The 15000-nt window shown below is 44.7% G+C and overlaps 1 protein-coding gene across 3 annotated transcripts in view; it reads left to right on the forward strand.

The window, feature by feature from the left end:
• ppp2r5ca (protein phosphatase 2, regulatory subunit B', gamma a) overlaps window positions 1–15000 on the forward strand; it is a 26637-nt gene that overhangs the window by 7816 nt on the left and 3821 nt on the right. For all 3 annotated transcript variants that reach the window (XM_081394375.1, XM_081394376.1, XM_081394377.1), the window contains exons 2-11: window positions 8056–8255; window positions 10150–10260; window positions 10444–10536; window positions 10906–11036; window positions 11194–11253; window positions 11336–11444; window positions 12640–12693; window positions 12764–12934; window positions 13316–13443; window positions 14743–14844. In XM_081394375.1, coding sequence (XP_081250501.1) covers window positions 8056–8255; window positions 10150–10260; window positions 10444–10536; window positions 10906–11036; window positions 11194–11253; window positions 11336–11444; window positions 12640–12693; window positions 12764–12934; window positions 13316–13443; window positions 14743–14844 — 1159 coding nt within the window. The remainder of the gene's footprint in view (window positions 1–8055; window positions 8256–10149; window positions 10261–10443; window positions 10537–10905; window positions 11037–11193; window positions 11254–11335; window positions 11445–12639; window positions 12694–12763; window positions 12935–13315; window positions 13444–14742; window positions 14845–15000) is intronic.

Below are 15000 nucleotides of genomic sequence, written 5' to 3' on the forward strand. Positions count from 1 at the left end.
TTAACAATGAGTGCTTTTGAAGTAAGCGATCGAATATTCAGCAACCCAAGCTTTATCATTTGCTCATCTGTATTATAACAGATAATTGGTAACTAAACAGAATCTGTTAACTTTAGTGACATGTCAATGTTCTCATGGTCTGTCTATCATTGCTTGACACACATTTCACGATTTCAATTCAAATCTTGTGATTTGATTCTGATCTTGATTCAATAGCGATTCATTTGGATAATTAATATTACAGTAGATGCATGTTCATCTTTCTCAAGAAAAGAAAAACTCAACTAATGCTGTAAACACACAAAGACTGTCAGCTGGTATTAATATTAAAGGTTAAAGATAACAACTCAAATTAAATATAATGTGGTTTTTACTAGGCTATAATAACAATGTTACAATATTTTAATGATATAAGTAAAAATACAATAAATATTTAATATAGTGCACATTTTTAGCAAAATACTCCTCTCTATAATATAATTCGTCTAGCTAACTAATGTGCTATGATATAATATTTGATATAAAAGGGTTAGCGTTAGTGAATCTGCCGAGAGAGAGCCGGAGTTACAGACTCTTCATCTGCTGATATTCCCCATTACACTCTTCTCTCCTCTCCTGATCTCCGTCACCCTGGAGCCCTCGTTAGCGGCGTGCTTATCGATCTGTGCTGGGGGGACAACTTCTGCAGAGAGGAGAAGTGTCGCCGAACCACAATGCATTGGGCTTTTTCAATAGTTTTGCGTGAGTGTGTTTTTCTAACAGTACATTAGTGATGCGGTGTTCAAGATCATGCGCTGCTTCGCCAGAAACACACGTCTCCAAAAACTATCGTTGTGTCACTACTGTTATAAAGTATGTAGATGAATGGGTTTAAACAGCACTGGCTTCCGCTGGACAGAACAAGTCTCTGCTAGAGAACTATGAGCATCATCTGAAATGTTTATGATGATTATTAGTGCTCAATTAAACATTAATGCCTCTATATATCTGAACTGTGTGTGGATGGTCCGGCCTGTCCTGATGGTGCACCTGTGCCGCTGGAGGCCGGTTCGATAAGAGCTGATGAGATCATGGGCTCTATTTTAACGATCTGAAACGCGAGTATCAAACGCGAAACACAAGTAACTTTGTGGGCGGATTTCGGGCGCTGTTGCTATTATACCGGCGGGATAAATGACTCTCCGACGCAAATCTAAAATGTGTTGGTCTGAAGTCGCTTCATTACTCATAGGTGTGGTTTGGGCGTAACGTGAAATAAACCAATCAGAGCGTCATCTCACATTCCCAGACCGGCGTTCTCGTCAGGGCCGTAACACACAGAGAAGTGACATTGGGGATGGAGAAACACACCCAGATTAGCTTCGGTTAAACAGGCGTATGATAATTTGGGTAAATGTGTAAGCTAGATTTATGCCTATTTTTTCACATCTTCATGGACACAACAATGATGTCCCTCATGTGGTAATATTTTTCCTTGTAATAATGTATGGTTTTCTAAAAATGAGAACTGTGTCTAGATGAGAGAAGCAAAGTGTGTGTGTGTTGTGCTCACGCTACATTATGGCCAAGCATGCGCCCTTAAAATAGCCTCTGAATAACATGTGCAATGCGCCACTGACTTTAGACGAGGTTTCTCCTGGTCAGTGGAGGAATTGTTTTCTGAAACTGCAAAATAGCACCAGGGAACGTTTGCGCCGGAACACGCCTCCTCTTTTCCCTGAACCGCTCCCGGGAGCGCAAGTTCATTCCCTAATTTACCGACGTGCGTCTGTGGAGGGAAGAGTCCGCTGTGCGCGGGTGAGAAATAGGAATGTGGTCGCACACGCACAGTAACACATGCGTTGTGTACAAAGTCAATTGCGCTGGGTGCGAGATAGGGCCCGGTGTGTCTGACCCCGTCTCGACCTCTTCATGGAGATGTGTGAAAGCTCGTTCGGCTCCAGCACGGGACGAGACTGAAGGAATCAGAACAACATGCATAAATCTTTCTGGATGATCTGTTGTTAGTGAAAGCTGTAATGAATAATAAAGAGCTCATTCGAGACTTTATTATCCTTTTTGTATCATCCCACACAAGTGTAAGTGATCTCATAACATCAGTCCAAGTGTCAGTCAGAGCAGATGATGAGGATATAATGGCTGTGGTTTGCTATTGGCTGATCTCCTGTGAGTGACAGGCTATAGCTCCGCCCACATCATCAGAGATCTGCAGGAGGAACTGATTCCGAGTCAGCATTATGATTTCATGCTGTCTGAACTCTAATCAGGGCATGAACTGAATGGACAGACTCAAGAAAACAATCATCAGAATTAAGTGAAAGCATTTGCAACAGTTTAATAATAATGAAACCACGAAAATGAAGATATTTTGCTTTATAGTCTACAGAGGCTGAGTAAATGTCTGTTCCTGACACCATTACTATAGTTTTACAGCACTAAACTTGAACTCAGTTAATAATTGTTGAACTTTACACTATCAACACTGATCTGAGTAATGACTCTATCATCTTCTGTAGAGCTGCCTTACAGCTGAAGTTTGCATTTATTTTTATTTAATTCTTTATTTGACAGGGTTAATGGACAGTAAAAAAAACTTACCCAGAATTAGCAACAAAGCTAAATTTATTAGCTAAATTTTGATCATCAGTGATCAGTAACGCGTGTGTGTGTGTGTGTGTGTGTGTGTGTGTGTGTGTGTGTGTGTGTGTGTGTGTGTGTGTGTGTGTTGCAGAGATCATCAGTGATCAGTAACGTGTGTGTGTGTGTGTGTGTGTGTGTGTGTGTGTGTGTGTGTGTGTGTTGCAGAGATCATCAGTGATCAGTAACGTGTGTGTGTGTGTGTGTGTGTGTGTGTGTGTGTGTGTTGCAGAGATCATCAGTGATCAGTAACGTGTGTGTGTGTGTGTGTGTGTGTTGCAGAGATCATCAGTGATCAGTAACGTGTGTGTGTGTGTGTGTGTGTGTGTGTGTGTGTGTTGCAGAGATCATCAGTGATCAGTAACGTGTGTGTGTGTGTGTGTGTGTGTGTGTGTGTGTTGCAGAGATCATCAGTGATCAGTAACGTGTGTGTGTGTGTGTGTTGCAGAGATCATCAGTGATCAGTAACGTGTGTGTGTGTGTGTGTGTGTGTGTGTGTGTGTGTGTTGCAGAGATCATCAGTGATCAGTAACGTGTGTGTGTGTGTGTTGCAGAGATCATCAGTGATCAGTAACGTGTGTGTGTGTGTGTGTGTGTGTGTTGCAGAGATCATCAGTGATCAGTAACGTGTGTGTGTGTGTGTGTGTGTTGCAGAGATCATCAGTGATCAGTAACATGTGTGTGTGTGTGTTGCAGAGATCATCAGTGATCAGTAACGTGTGTGTGTGTGTGTGTGTTGCAGAGATCATCAGTGATCAGTAACGTGTGTGTGTGTGTGTGTGTGTTGCAGAGATCATCAGTGATCAGTAACGTGTGTGTGTGTGTGTTGCAGAGATCATCAGTGATCAGTAACGTGTGTGTGTGTGTGTGTGTTGCAGAGATCATCAGTGATCAGTAACGTGTGTGTGTGTGTGTGTGTGTTGCAGAGATCATCAGTTATCAGTAACGCGTGTGTGTGTGTGTGTGTGTGTGTGTGTTGCAGAGATCATCAGTGATCAGTAACGTGTGTGTGTGTGTGTGTGTTGCAGAGATCATCAGTGATCAGTAACGTGTGTGTGTGTGTTGCAGAGATCATCAGTGATCAGTAACGTGTGTGTGTGTGTGTGTGTGTGTGTGTGTGTGTGTGTTGCAGAGATCATCAGTGATCAGTAACGTGTGTGTGTGTGTGTGTGTGTGTGTTGCAGAGATCATCAGTGATCAGTAACGTGTGTGTGTGTGTGTGTGTGTTGCAGAGATCATCAGTGATCAGTAACGTGTGTGTGTGTGTGTGTGTGTGTGTGTGTGTGTGTGTGTTGCAGAGATCATCAGTGATCAGTAACGTGTGTGTGTGTGTGTGTGTGTGTGTGTGTGTTGCAGAGATCATCAGTGATCAGTAACGCGTGTGTGTGTGGGTGTTGCAGAGATCATCAGTGATCAGTAACGTGTGTGTGTGTGTGTGTGTGTGTGTGTGTGTGTGTGTGTGTGTGTGTGTGTGTTGCAGAGATCATCAGTGATCAGTAACGTGTGTGTGTGTGTGTGTGTGTGTGTTGCAGAGATCATCAGTGATCAGTAACGTGTGTGTGTGTGTTGCAGAGATCATCAGTGATCAGTAACGTGTGTGTGTGTGTGGGTGTTGCAGAGATCATCAGTGATCAGTAACGTGTGTGTGTGTGTGTGTGTGTGTGTGTGTGTGTGTGTGTGTGTGTGTGTGTGTGTGTTGCAGAGATCATCAGTGATCAGTAACGTGTGTGTGTGTGTGTGTGTGTGTGTGTGTGTTGCAGAGATCATCAGTGATCAGTAACGTGTGTGTGTGTGTGTGTGTGTGTGTGTGTGTGTTGCAGAGATCATCAGTGATCAGTAACGTGTGTGTGTGTGTGTGTGTGTGTGTGTGTGTGTGTGTGTGTGTGTGTGTGTGTTGCAGAGATCATCAGTGATCAGTAACGTGTGTGTGTGTGTGTTGCAGAGATCATCAGTGATCAGTAACGTGTGTGTGTGTGTGTGTGTGTGTGTGTGTGTGTGTGTGTTGCAGAGATCATCAGTGATCAGTAACGTGTGTGTGTGTGTGTTGCAGAGATCATCAGTGATCAGTAACGTGTGTGTGTGTGTGTGTGTGTGTGTGTGGGTGTTGCAGAGATCATCAGTGATCAGTAACGTGTGTGTGTGTGTGTTGCAGAGATCATCAGTGATCAGTAACGTGTGTGTGTGTGTGTGTGTGTGTGTGGGTGTTGCAGAGATCATCAGTGATCAGTAACGCGTGTGTGTGTGTGTGTGTGTGTGTTGCAGAGATCATCAGTGATCAGTAACGTGTGTGTGTGTGTGTGTGTGTGTGTGTGTGTGTGTTGCAGAGATCATCAGTGATCAGTAACGCGTGTGTGTGTGTGTGTGTGTGTGTGTGTGTGTTGCAGAGATCATCAGTGATCAGTAACGTGTGTGTGTGTGTGTGTGTGTGTGTGTGTGTTGCAGAGATCATCAGTGATCAGTAACGTGTGTGTGTGTGTGTGTGTGTGTTGCAGAGATCATCAGTGATCAGTAACATGTGTGTGTGTGTGTTGCAGAGATCATCAGTGATCAGTAACGTGTGTGTGTGTGTGTGTGTGTGTTGCAGAGATCATCAGTGATCAGTAACGTGTGTGTGTGTGTGTGTGTGTGTGTGTGTGTGTGTTGCAGAGATCATCAGTGATCAGTAACGTGTGTGTGTGTGTGTGTGTTGCAGAGATCATCAGTGATCAGTAACGTGTGTGTGTGTGTGTTGCAGAGATCATCAGTGATCAGTAACGTGTGTGTGTGTGTGTGTGTTGCAGAGATCATCAGTGATCAGTAACGCGTGTGTGTGTGTGTGTTGCAGAGATCATCAGTGATCAGTAACGTGTGTGTGTGTGTGTGTGTTGCAGAGATCATCAGTGATCAGTAACGTGTGTGTGTGTGTGTGTTGCAGAGATCATCAGTGATCAGTAACGCGTGTGTGTGTGTGTGTTGCAGAGATCATCAGTGATCAGTAACGTGTGTGTGTGCGTGTGTGTTGCAGAGATCATCAGTGATCAGTAACGTGTGTGTGTGTGTGTTGCAGAGATCATCAGTGATCAGTAACGTGTGTGTGTGTGTGTGTGTGTGTTGCAGAGATCATCAGTGATCAGTAACGTGTGTGTGTGTGTGTGTGTGTGTGTGTGTTGCAGAGATCATCAGTGATCAGTAACGTGTGTGTGTGTGTGTGTGTGTGTTGCAGAGATCATCAGTGATCAGTAACGTGTGTGTGTGTGTGTGTGTGTGTGTGTTGCAGAGATCATCAGTGATCAGTAACGCGTGTGTGTGTGTGTGTGTGTGTTGCAGAGATCATCAGTGATCAGTAACATGTGTGTGTGTGTGTTGCAGAGATCATCAGTGATCAGTAACGTGTGTGTGTGTGTGTGTGTGTTGCAGAGATCATCAGTGATCAGTAACGTGTGTGTGTGTGTGTTGCAGAGATCATCAGTGATCAGTAACGTGTGTGTGTGTGTGTGTTGCAGAGATCATCAGTGATCAGTAACATGTGTGTGTGTGTGTGTGTGTGTGTGTGTGTGTGTGTTGCAGAGATCATCAGTGATCAGTAACGTGTGTGTGTGTGTGTTGCAGAGATCATCAGTGATCAGTAACGTGTGTGTGTGTGTGTGTTGCAGAGATCATCAGTGATCAGTAACGCGTGTGTGTGTGTGTGTGTGTGTGTGTGTGTGTTGCAGAGATCATCAGTGATCAGTAACGTGTGTGTGTGTGTGTTGCAGAGATCATCAGTGATCAGTAACGTGTGTGTGTGTGTGTGTGTGTGTTGCAGAGATCATCAGTGATCAGTAACGTGTGTGTGTGTGTGTGTGTGTGTGTGTGTGTGTTGCAGAGATCATCAGTGATCAGTAACGCGTGTGTGTGTGTGTGTTGCAGAGATCATCAGTGATCAGTAACGTGTGTGTGTGTGTGTGTGTGTTGCAGAGATCATCAGTGATCAGTAACGTGTGTGTGTGTGTGTGTGTTGCAGAGATCATCAGTGATCAGTAACGCGTGTGTGTGTGTGTGTGTTGCAGAGATCATCAGTGATCAGTAACGCGTGTGTGTGTGTGTTGCAGAGATCATCAGTGATCAGTAACGTGTGTGTGTGTGTGTGTGTGTTGCAGAGATCATCAGTGATCAGTAACGTGTGTGTGTGTGTGTGTTGCAGAGATCATCAGTGATCAGTAACGTGTGTGTGTGTGTGTGTGTTGCAGAGATCATCAGTGATCAGTAACGTGTGTGTGTGTGTGTGTTGCAGAGATCATCAGTGATCAGTAACGCGTGTGTGTTGCAGAGATCATCAGTGATCAGTAACATGTGTGTGTGTGTGTTGCAGAGATCATCAGTGATCAGTAACGTGTGTGTGTGTGTGTTGCAGAGATCATCAGTGATCAGTAACGTGTGTGTGTGTGTGTTGCAGAGATCATCAGTGATCAGTAACGTGTGTGTGTGTGTGTGTGTGTGTGTGTGTGTGTTGCAGAGATCATCAGTGATCAGTAACGTGTGTGTGTGTGTGTTGCAGAGATCATCAGTGATCAGTAACGCGTGTGTGTGTGTGTGTGTGTGTGTGTGTGTGTGTGTTGCAGAGATCATCAGTGATCAGTAACGCGTGTGTGTGTGTGTGTGTGTGTGTGTGTGTGTGTGTTGCAGAGATCATCAGTGATCAGTAACGTGTGTGTGTGTGTGTGTTGCAGAGATCATCAGTGATCAGTAACGTGTGTGTGTGTGTGTGTGTGTGTTGCAGAGATCATCAGTGATCAGTAACGTGTGTGTGTGTGTGTGTGTGTTGCAGAGATCATCAGTGATCAGTAACGCGTGTGTGTGTGTGTGTGTGTGTTGCAGAGATCATCAGTGATCAGTAACGTGTGTGTGTGTGTGTGTGTGTGTGTGTGTTGCAGAGATCATCAGTGATCAGTAACGTGTGTGTGTGTGTGTGTGTTGCAGAGATCATCAGTGATCAGTAACGCGTGTGTGTGTGTGTGTGTTGCAGAGATCATCAGTGATCAGTAACGTGTGTGTGTGTGTGTGTGTGTGTGTGTTGCAGAGATCATCAGTGATCAGTAACGTGTGTGTGTGTGTGTGTGTGTTGCAGAGATCATCAGTGATCAGTAACGTGTGTGTGTGTGTGTGTGTTGCAGAGATCATCAGTGATCAGTAACGTGTGTGTGTGTGTGTTGCAGAGATCATCAGTGATCAGTAACGCGTGTGTGTGTGTGTGTTGCAGAGATCATCAGTTATCAGTAACGCGTGTGTGTGTGTGTGTGTGTGTGTGTGTGTGTGTGTGTGTGTGTGTGTTGCAGAGATCATCAGTGATCAGTAACGCGTGTGTGTTGCAGAGATCATCAGTGATCAGTAACGTGTGTGTGTGTGTGTGTGTTGCAGAGATCATCAGTGATCAGTAACGTGTGTGTGTGTGTGTTGCAGACGTGGCTCCGGCCGAGCAGGAGAAGCTCTTCGTCCAGAAGCTGCGCCAGTGCTGCGTCCTCTTCGACTTCCTGTCCGACCCGCTCAGCGACCTGAAATGGAAGGAGGTGAAGCGCGCGGCGCTCAGCGAGATGGTGGAGTTCCTCACACACAACCGCAGCGTGATCACCGAGCCCATCTACCCCGAGGTGGTGCACATGGTGAGTCCAGCGGATCAATGCGCTCTGTGTCCTCTACCTCCAGTCCTGTGCCTCGCTGACGCTCACATGCTCTGCTATTCACAGCCTCAGACGAGCTTATCATGATGGAGACGCTCCTCGGTACACACACCCCACCACACCGCTCTCCGCTCACCGGTCCAGACACACTCGTCGAGTCTCCTTCATCTATACAGCGCTTTATACAACACTGAGTGTTTCACAGCAGCTTTACTGAGATATCAGGACAATAATGCAGAGTCTGCTATGCCTCACGTGAACATACAGTCGAGAAAGACAACGCATTATATGGAACATTATCAGTATTGTGCATCCATGCGTAATGTCTTAAAGGGACAGCAGCCTAATATACTGATATTCCTGCTGTCTAATGCTAATCAAACAACGAAAGACAAGGACATCACTCGCTGCTCTTGATTGAATAGCTTTTGTTACTTTAATAAGGATTATTCTTTAACTTATACAGTCAAATATGCAATGTTATTTTATATTTGTAAATATTTATTTTATATATTACTTGATTAAATTTCTGTCCCTGAAAACTAATGTTAGACCTGAACTGAAAAACCTGAAAGCACTGTTTATTTTATTAGTATCTTTGCTCTGTTGTATTTATTTGTGCTGTTGCTTGTAGTTAGATTATTTTTTCTTTATTTCTTTATTTTTATTTGACAGTAGTCCTTTTTTCCCTGAACATATATATATATATATAAAACCGAACCGTAGCGAAACCGTGAACCTAAAACCCTGATACAAACCGAACCGTGAGCAATTTGAACCGTTGCACCGCTAGACAATATTCCTCAAGCTCTCGTTCCAGAAACTCTTGTTTGATGATGTGTGACACACAGGCGAGCTGTTGAACAGATCAGCTGTGTGTGTGTGAGCGAACCCCAGCTTTCATGTCTTTCAGTCACATGATCAAAGCTGCACGACTGCTGCCAATGCTAATAGCGTTATTGTTCTGCTAATGTGGCGGTCGATCGTCCGCCTGTCTGGATGAGACGTGACGCACCTGAGCGACTGCAGGATATCTATTTGAGAATCTGCTGATTGTCTAATCTATCGCTCTGTTTCCATCCACCTACGTTTCTTTATGCAAATTTTGGGATATCACATAGAAAACACTGGATGGAAGCACCAAGATTTGCAAAACATGTGCATGGAAAAACAAGCTCTCATTATAGGCTGATCATTTTTTTTATATCCGATAAGACCTGCACATAAACTACGACAGAAACACATTTACTGAATAAATCCCTCAAACCTCACGTGACTCAGTGTCAGCTGAGATTGGATAACTGGAGTGACCAGTGGACCAATGGCGTCTCTAATGCTGGTTTGGTGTTTCTGAAAGTGTGTGATCAGAATGATTTGGTGTAACTCTCTCCAGAAGCGTCTCACACACACGAGTGTGTTCCCGAACGCCAGCATCCGAACGCTAGAGAACACGACAGCGGTTACTGTGTTCGCCTGACGCTCGAGACACACTCGCTCATGATGGAGGAGAAACAGCACGACTGCAGAAACTTACACTTTTATTACTGATATTTTCCCAGGAAGTGATGATGATGTTCTCTTGAACACATGAGATGGAAACACTGCGTTATACAGAAATGTTTTATGCCATATTCCAGTTTTGGCATAAGTTAAATTCACAACTTTGGATGAACCATCTTCTACTTTCAGTTATTTTCGAGATCTGAGGTAAATTATCCATCGTCGCTTCAAGTACGGCTGTGAATGATTTAAAAAAGACACTTCAGTACCTGAACTGTGAACGGTTCAGATGGCGTGTGCTGATGCGTGTGTGCTGATGATGATGTGTGCTGATGATGCGTGTTCCTGTGTGTGTGTGTGTGTTTGTGTGTTGCAGTTTGCCATCAACATGTTCAGGGCTCTTCCGCCTTCGTCCAACCCGACGGGAGCAGAGTTTGACCCCGAGGAGGACGAACCCACTCTGGAAGCAGCGTGGCCTCACCTACAGGTGCTGATGACATCATCAGTCACATGACCCTGACACCGTTCACACCACGACCAATCAGAGCTGACCGGCTGATGTTGGCTGTCATCAGCGTCGGGTCGCGGTGTGAACGAGAGCGTCTGAATAACACAGAACATCTGAACTCTTTGACCTGTTGCTCATCACTCATCTCTCTGTTTCCTGAAGCTGGTGTACGAGTTCTTCCTGCGCTTTCTAGAGTCGCCCGATTTCCAGCCCAATGTTGCAAAGAAGTACATAGACCAGAAATTTGTGATGCAGGTACAGATTCTTGTTACACTATATATACATGTGTAAATGTTTCTTGATCATCAAATCCTCATATTAGAGTGATTTGTGAAGGATCATGTGACACTGAAGACTGGAGTAATGATGCTGAACATTCAGCTTTGATCACAGGAATAAATTACACTTTACTATATATTCACATAGAGAACAGATGATTTACACTGGAATAATATTCCACTGTATTTTGATCTAATAAACACAGCCTTGGTGAGCAGAAGAGACTCTTTCAGAAACATTAAAGCGTCCTACTGATTCCAGACCGTTGACCGCTAGTGTGTACATTACTGAATTAAAGTTTCAAGCACTAGTTTAACGGTTGAGTGTTGTCCGGCTCTATCTCAGCTTCTAGAGTTGTTCGACAGTGAAGATCCTCGAGAGCGGGACTTCCTGAAGACCACCCTGCACCGGATATACGGGAAGTTTCTTGGGCTGCGCGCTTACATCAGAAAGCAAGTTAATAACATATTTTACAGGTGAGCAATGCCTTCGTGGCCCAGAGCTAGCGGTGTGATAATGCGTTCCTGCTGTTCAGGACTGAATCGTCTGTGCTTTACTCCGTATGTAAACGTGACACACGGACACGAAGGAACCGTCGCCCAGAATCCCTCTGTGTTGTGTGTGTGTTTGCAGGTTTATTTACGAGACTGAGCATCACAACGGAATAGCTGAACTACTGGAGATCCTAGGAAGGTAAAACATGAGCTTGTGATGTGTGTCCCTTTGCATGCTGGGACATCTTCTGATGGGCGTGTTCCTTCCTTCTCTCCGACAGCATCATCAACGGTTTTGCTTTACCGTTAAAAGAGGAGCACAAGATTTTCCTGCTGAAGGTTTTGCTCCCGCTGCACAAGGTGAAGTCTCTGAGCGTCTATCACCCGCAGGTCAGTCGCTAACCCGTACCCCAACCCGTACCCTAACCCGTACCCCAACCCTAACCCGTACCCTAACCCGTACCCCAACCCAAACCCTAACCCGTACCCCAACCCAAACCCTAACCCGTACCCCAACCCTAACCCGTACCCTAACCCAAACCCTAACCCGTACCCCAACCCTAACCCGTACCCTAACCCGTACCCCAACCCCAACCCTAACCCGTACCCCAACCCGTACCCTAACCCGTACCCCAACCCCAACCCTAACCCGTACCCCAACCCAAACCCTAACCCGTACCCTCATCAAAGGAGTCGTTCACTTCAGAATTAAAATCTCCTAATGATTTACTCTCCCCTCGTCATCCAAGATGTTCATGTGTTTCTTTCTTCAGTGGAAAAGAAATGAAGGTTTCTGAGGAAAACACTCCAGGATGTTCCTCCATATAGTGTCTTCAATGGGGTCCAACGGGTCGAAGGTCCAGATGTGAGTTTCAGTGCAGCTTCAAAGTCTCGACACGATCCAGCCGAGGAATAAGAGTCTTATCTAGACACACCAGCGGACATTTTACAACTAAATAAACATTTATATAGTTTTATAATCACTAATGCTGGTCTTGCACTCGCTGTGATGCGACACACATTACGTAATCAGGTTGAAAGGTCAAGCGTGACGTAGGCGTAAGAACCGACCCAGTGTTTACAAAGAGAACGTGCAAAGACTGAGTCAAACGCCTTTTACAAAAAATAAAAATAAATAAATGGTAAAACAACGATTTCAGATGATTATGAAGTTGGAGGAGAAAATGAGAATGAGGACCACGCGTGACCTTTCAACTTGATTACATAATGCGTGGACGCGCAAGACCAGGTATAAAAGTACATAAATGTTTATTTAGTTGTAAAATGTCGGCTGGTGTGTCTAGATGAGACTCTTATTCCTCGGCTGGATCGTGTCGAGACTTTGAAGCTGCACTGAAACTCACATCTGGACCTTCGACCCGTTGGACCCCATTGAAGACACTATATGGAGGAACATCCTGGAGTGTTTTCCTCAGAAACCTTCATTTCTTTTCCACTGAAGAAAGAAACACATGAACATCTTGGATGACGAGGCGGAGAGTAAATCATTAGGAGATTTTAGTTCTGAAGTGAACGACTCCTTTAGCTCATGTTCTTCAGTGCTAATGTGTGTGTTCTCGCTCAGCTGGCGTACTGTGTGGTTCAGTTCCTGGAGAAGGACAGCACGCTCACAGAGCCGGTAAGACTTCGCTCTCTCTGATTGGCTGAGGAGGGTGATCATGTGACTGATGCTGTGCTGCCGTGTGCAGGTGGTCATGGCTCTGCTCAAGTACTGGCCGAAGACCCACAGCCCGAAGGAGGTGATGTTCCTGAACGAGCTGGAGGAGATCCTGGACGTGATCGAGCCGTCGGAGTTCGTCAAGGTCATGGAGCCGCTCTTCCGCCAGCTAGCCAAGTGTGTGTCCAGCCCTCACTTCCAGGTGCGTCGATCACACCTGTACAACACCAACAACAGCGTGCTCTGATATGTTCTTAAAGAGTTAGTTCACCCAAAAATGAAAATTAGCCCATGATTCACTCTCCCTGAAGCCATCCTAGGTGTATATGACTCTCTTCTCTCACACAAACACAGAGTTATATTAAAAAATATCCCGACTCTTCCAAGCTTTATAATGGCAGTGAAAGGGCACCATTTTTTTGAAGCATCTGTCCAATAAGCCAAAGCGATAAACTGTATCAGATAACCCAAACGTTACTGTTGTGACTTCCTGAACATCGTCTCTATCGTCTTTCTCTGAGCAAGAGTTTGAGTCTCGTATCTGTGTGTGTTGATGTGGTCATGTGACGTGTGTTCCCGTCAGGTGGCGGAGAGAGCGCTGTATTACTGGAACAACGAGTACATCATGAGTCTCATCAGTGACAACGCAGCCAGGATCTTACCCATCATGTTCCCGGCGCTCTACCGAAACTCCAAGAGCCACTGGAACAAGTAAGTCTCGCGTTCCCTTCCGGAGTTCTGGAGTGTGTTTTACTCCTCGTGTTCAGCGGTCACTGTTGATGTCACTGATGAACACACGAGCCTGAACCTCGAGCTGACACTGAACGCGGTTCTCTTGAGCACACACACACACACACACACACGACAGCGCTCCTGCGGAACTGATTGTTCTTATCAGCTCTTTTGTCGATATATTTCTCACAGATTTCTGCTCGTTCTGAATCAGATCTAGATGAAGTAGCACAGTAAAGATTACATGTATATGAATGCATTAGTGTGTGTGAGAGAGTGTGTGTGTGAATTGCACCTGACTGCGTCTCTCTACTAGTGCAGCTGTGGGTTTTAGTTACTAAGAAATATATGCTAGAACTTTACAGTTTCTGCTATTTTATTGATAAATCACAGAACAGAGTTTACAATATATTCTTCATGGGATATGCGCGCTTCTCTGCGCGTGAGTGTGTGTGTGTGTGTGTGTGTGTGTGTGTGTGTGTGTGTGTGTAATGCAGCAGTGTAGAACGGTGATTAACTTCCCTGTACAATAAATGTAAAGCTTTCATTCACGCGATCTATGAGCATCAGATGTATGATCAGACAGATCTCGCTCTGAGTTCGCATTCATTTATTATTAACATTATCCTGGTGCGCCCTCTACAGGCCATGATCAGCGACGAGTCAAAGTCAAGCTTAAAGCGTCATGGCAGAGCATTAAAGTCGTATTAAAGTTGTGGCTAAAAGTATACCCCTAATGTGTGTGTGTGTGTGTGTGTGTGTGTGTGTGTGTGTGTGTGTGTGTGTGTGTGTGTGTGTGTGTGTGTGTGAGTCCGAGACTGCCTTAGCCTATATTTAGCACAGTTATTATATTAATAATAAAAATCATATTAGAGTGATTTGTGAGAGATCATGTGACACTGAAGACTGGAGTAATGATGCTGAACATTCAGCTTTGATCACAGGAATAAATTACACTTTACTATATATTCACATAGAAAACAGATGATTTACATTATAATAATATTTCACATTTTTACTGTATTTTTGATCCAATAAATGCATCCCTGGAAACTTCTTGAAAAAACGTTAAAAAAATCGTAATGATTCCAAACTTTTGACCACGAGTGAAAATTCCTGTAGTAAACCTAGACATCTTTTCCCTGCCAACTCCACATTCTAAAGCAGGTTTAGTTGGACTGGGGATGCAGAGGCGTTTCTGTGAGGGTTTCTGCTGTCTGAATATTATATTATATAACACACGATATACTCGTCTCTCTCCTGTGTGTACGACTGCAGGACGATCCACGGTCTGATCTACAACGCACTGAAGCTCTTCATGGAGATGAACCAGAAGCTGTTCGACGACTGCACACAACAGTTCAGAGCCGAGAAGAACAAGTGAGTCACACACACACACACACACACACACACTTTCTTGTACATCTACCTTTATGAGGACATTCATTGACACAATGCAATCTCTAGCCACTTACCCTAACCTTACCCATCACAACTAAGTGCCTAACCCGACCCCTGACACTAAACCGACCCTTG

This window comes from Scardinius erythrophthalmus (assembly GCF_964197995.2).
Source record: "Scardinius erythrophthalmus genome assembly, chromosome: 19".
Classification (NCBI taxonomy): Eukaryota; Metazoa; Chordata; class Actinopteri; order Cypriniformes; family Leuciscidae; genus Scardinius; species Scardinius erythrophthalmus.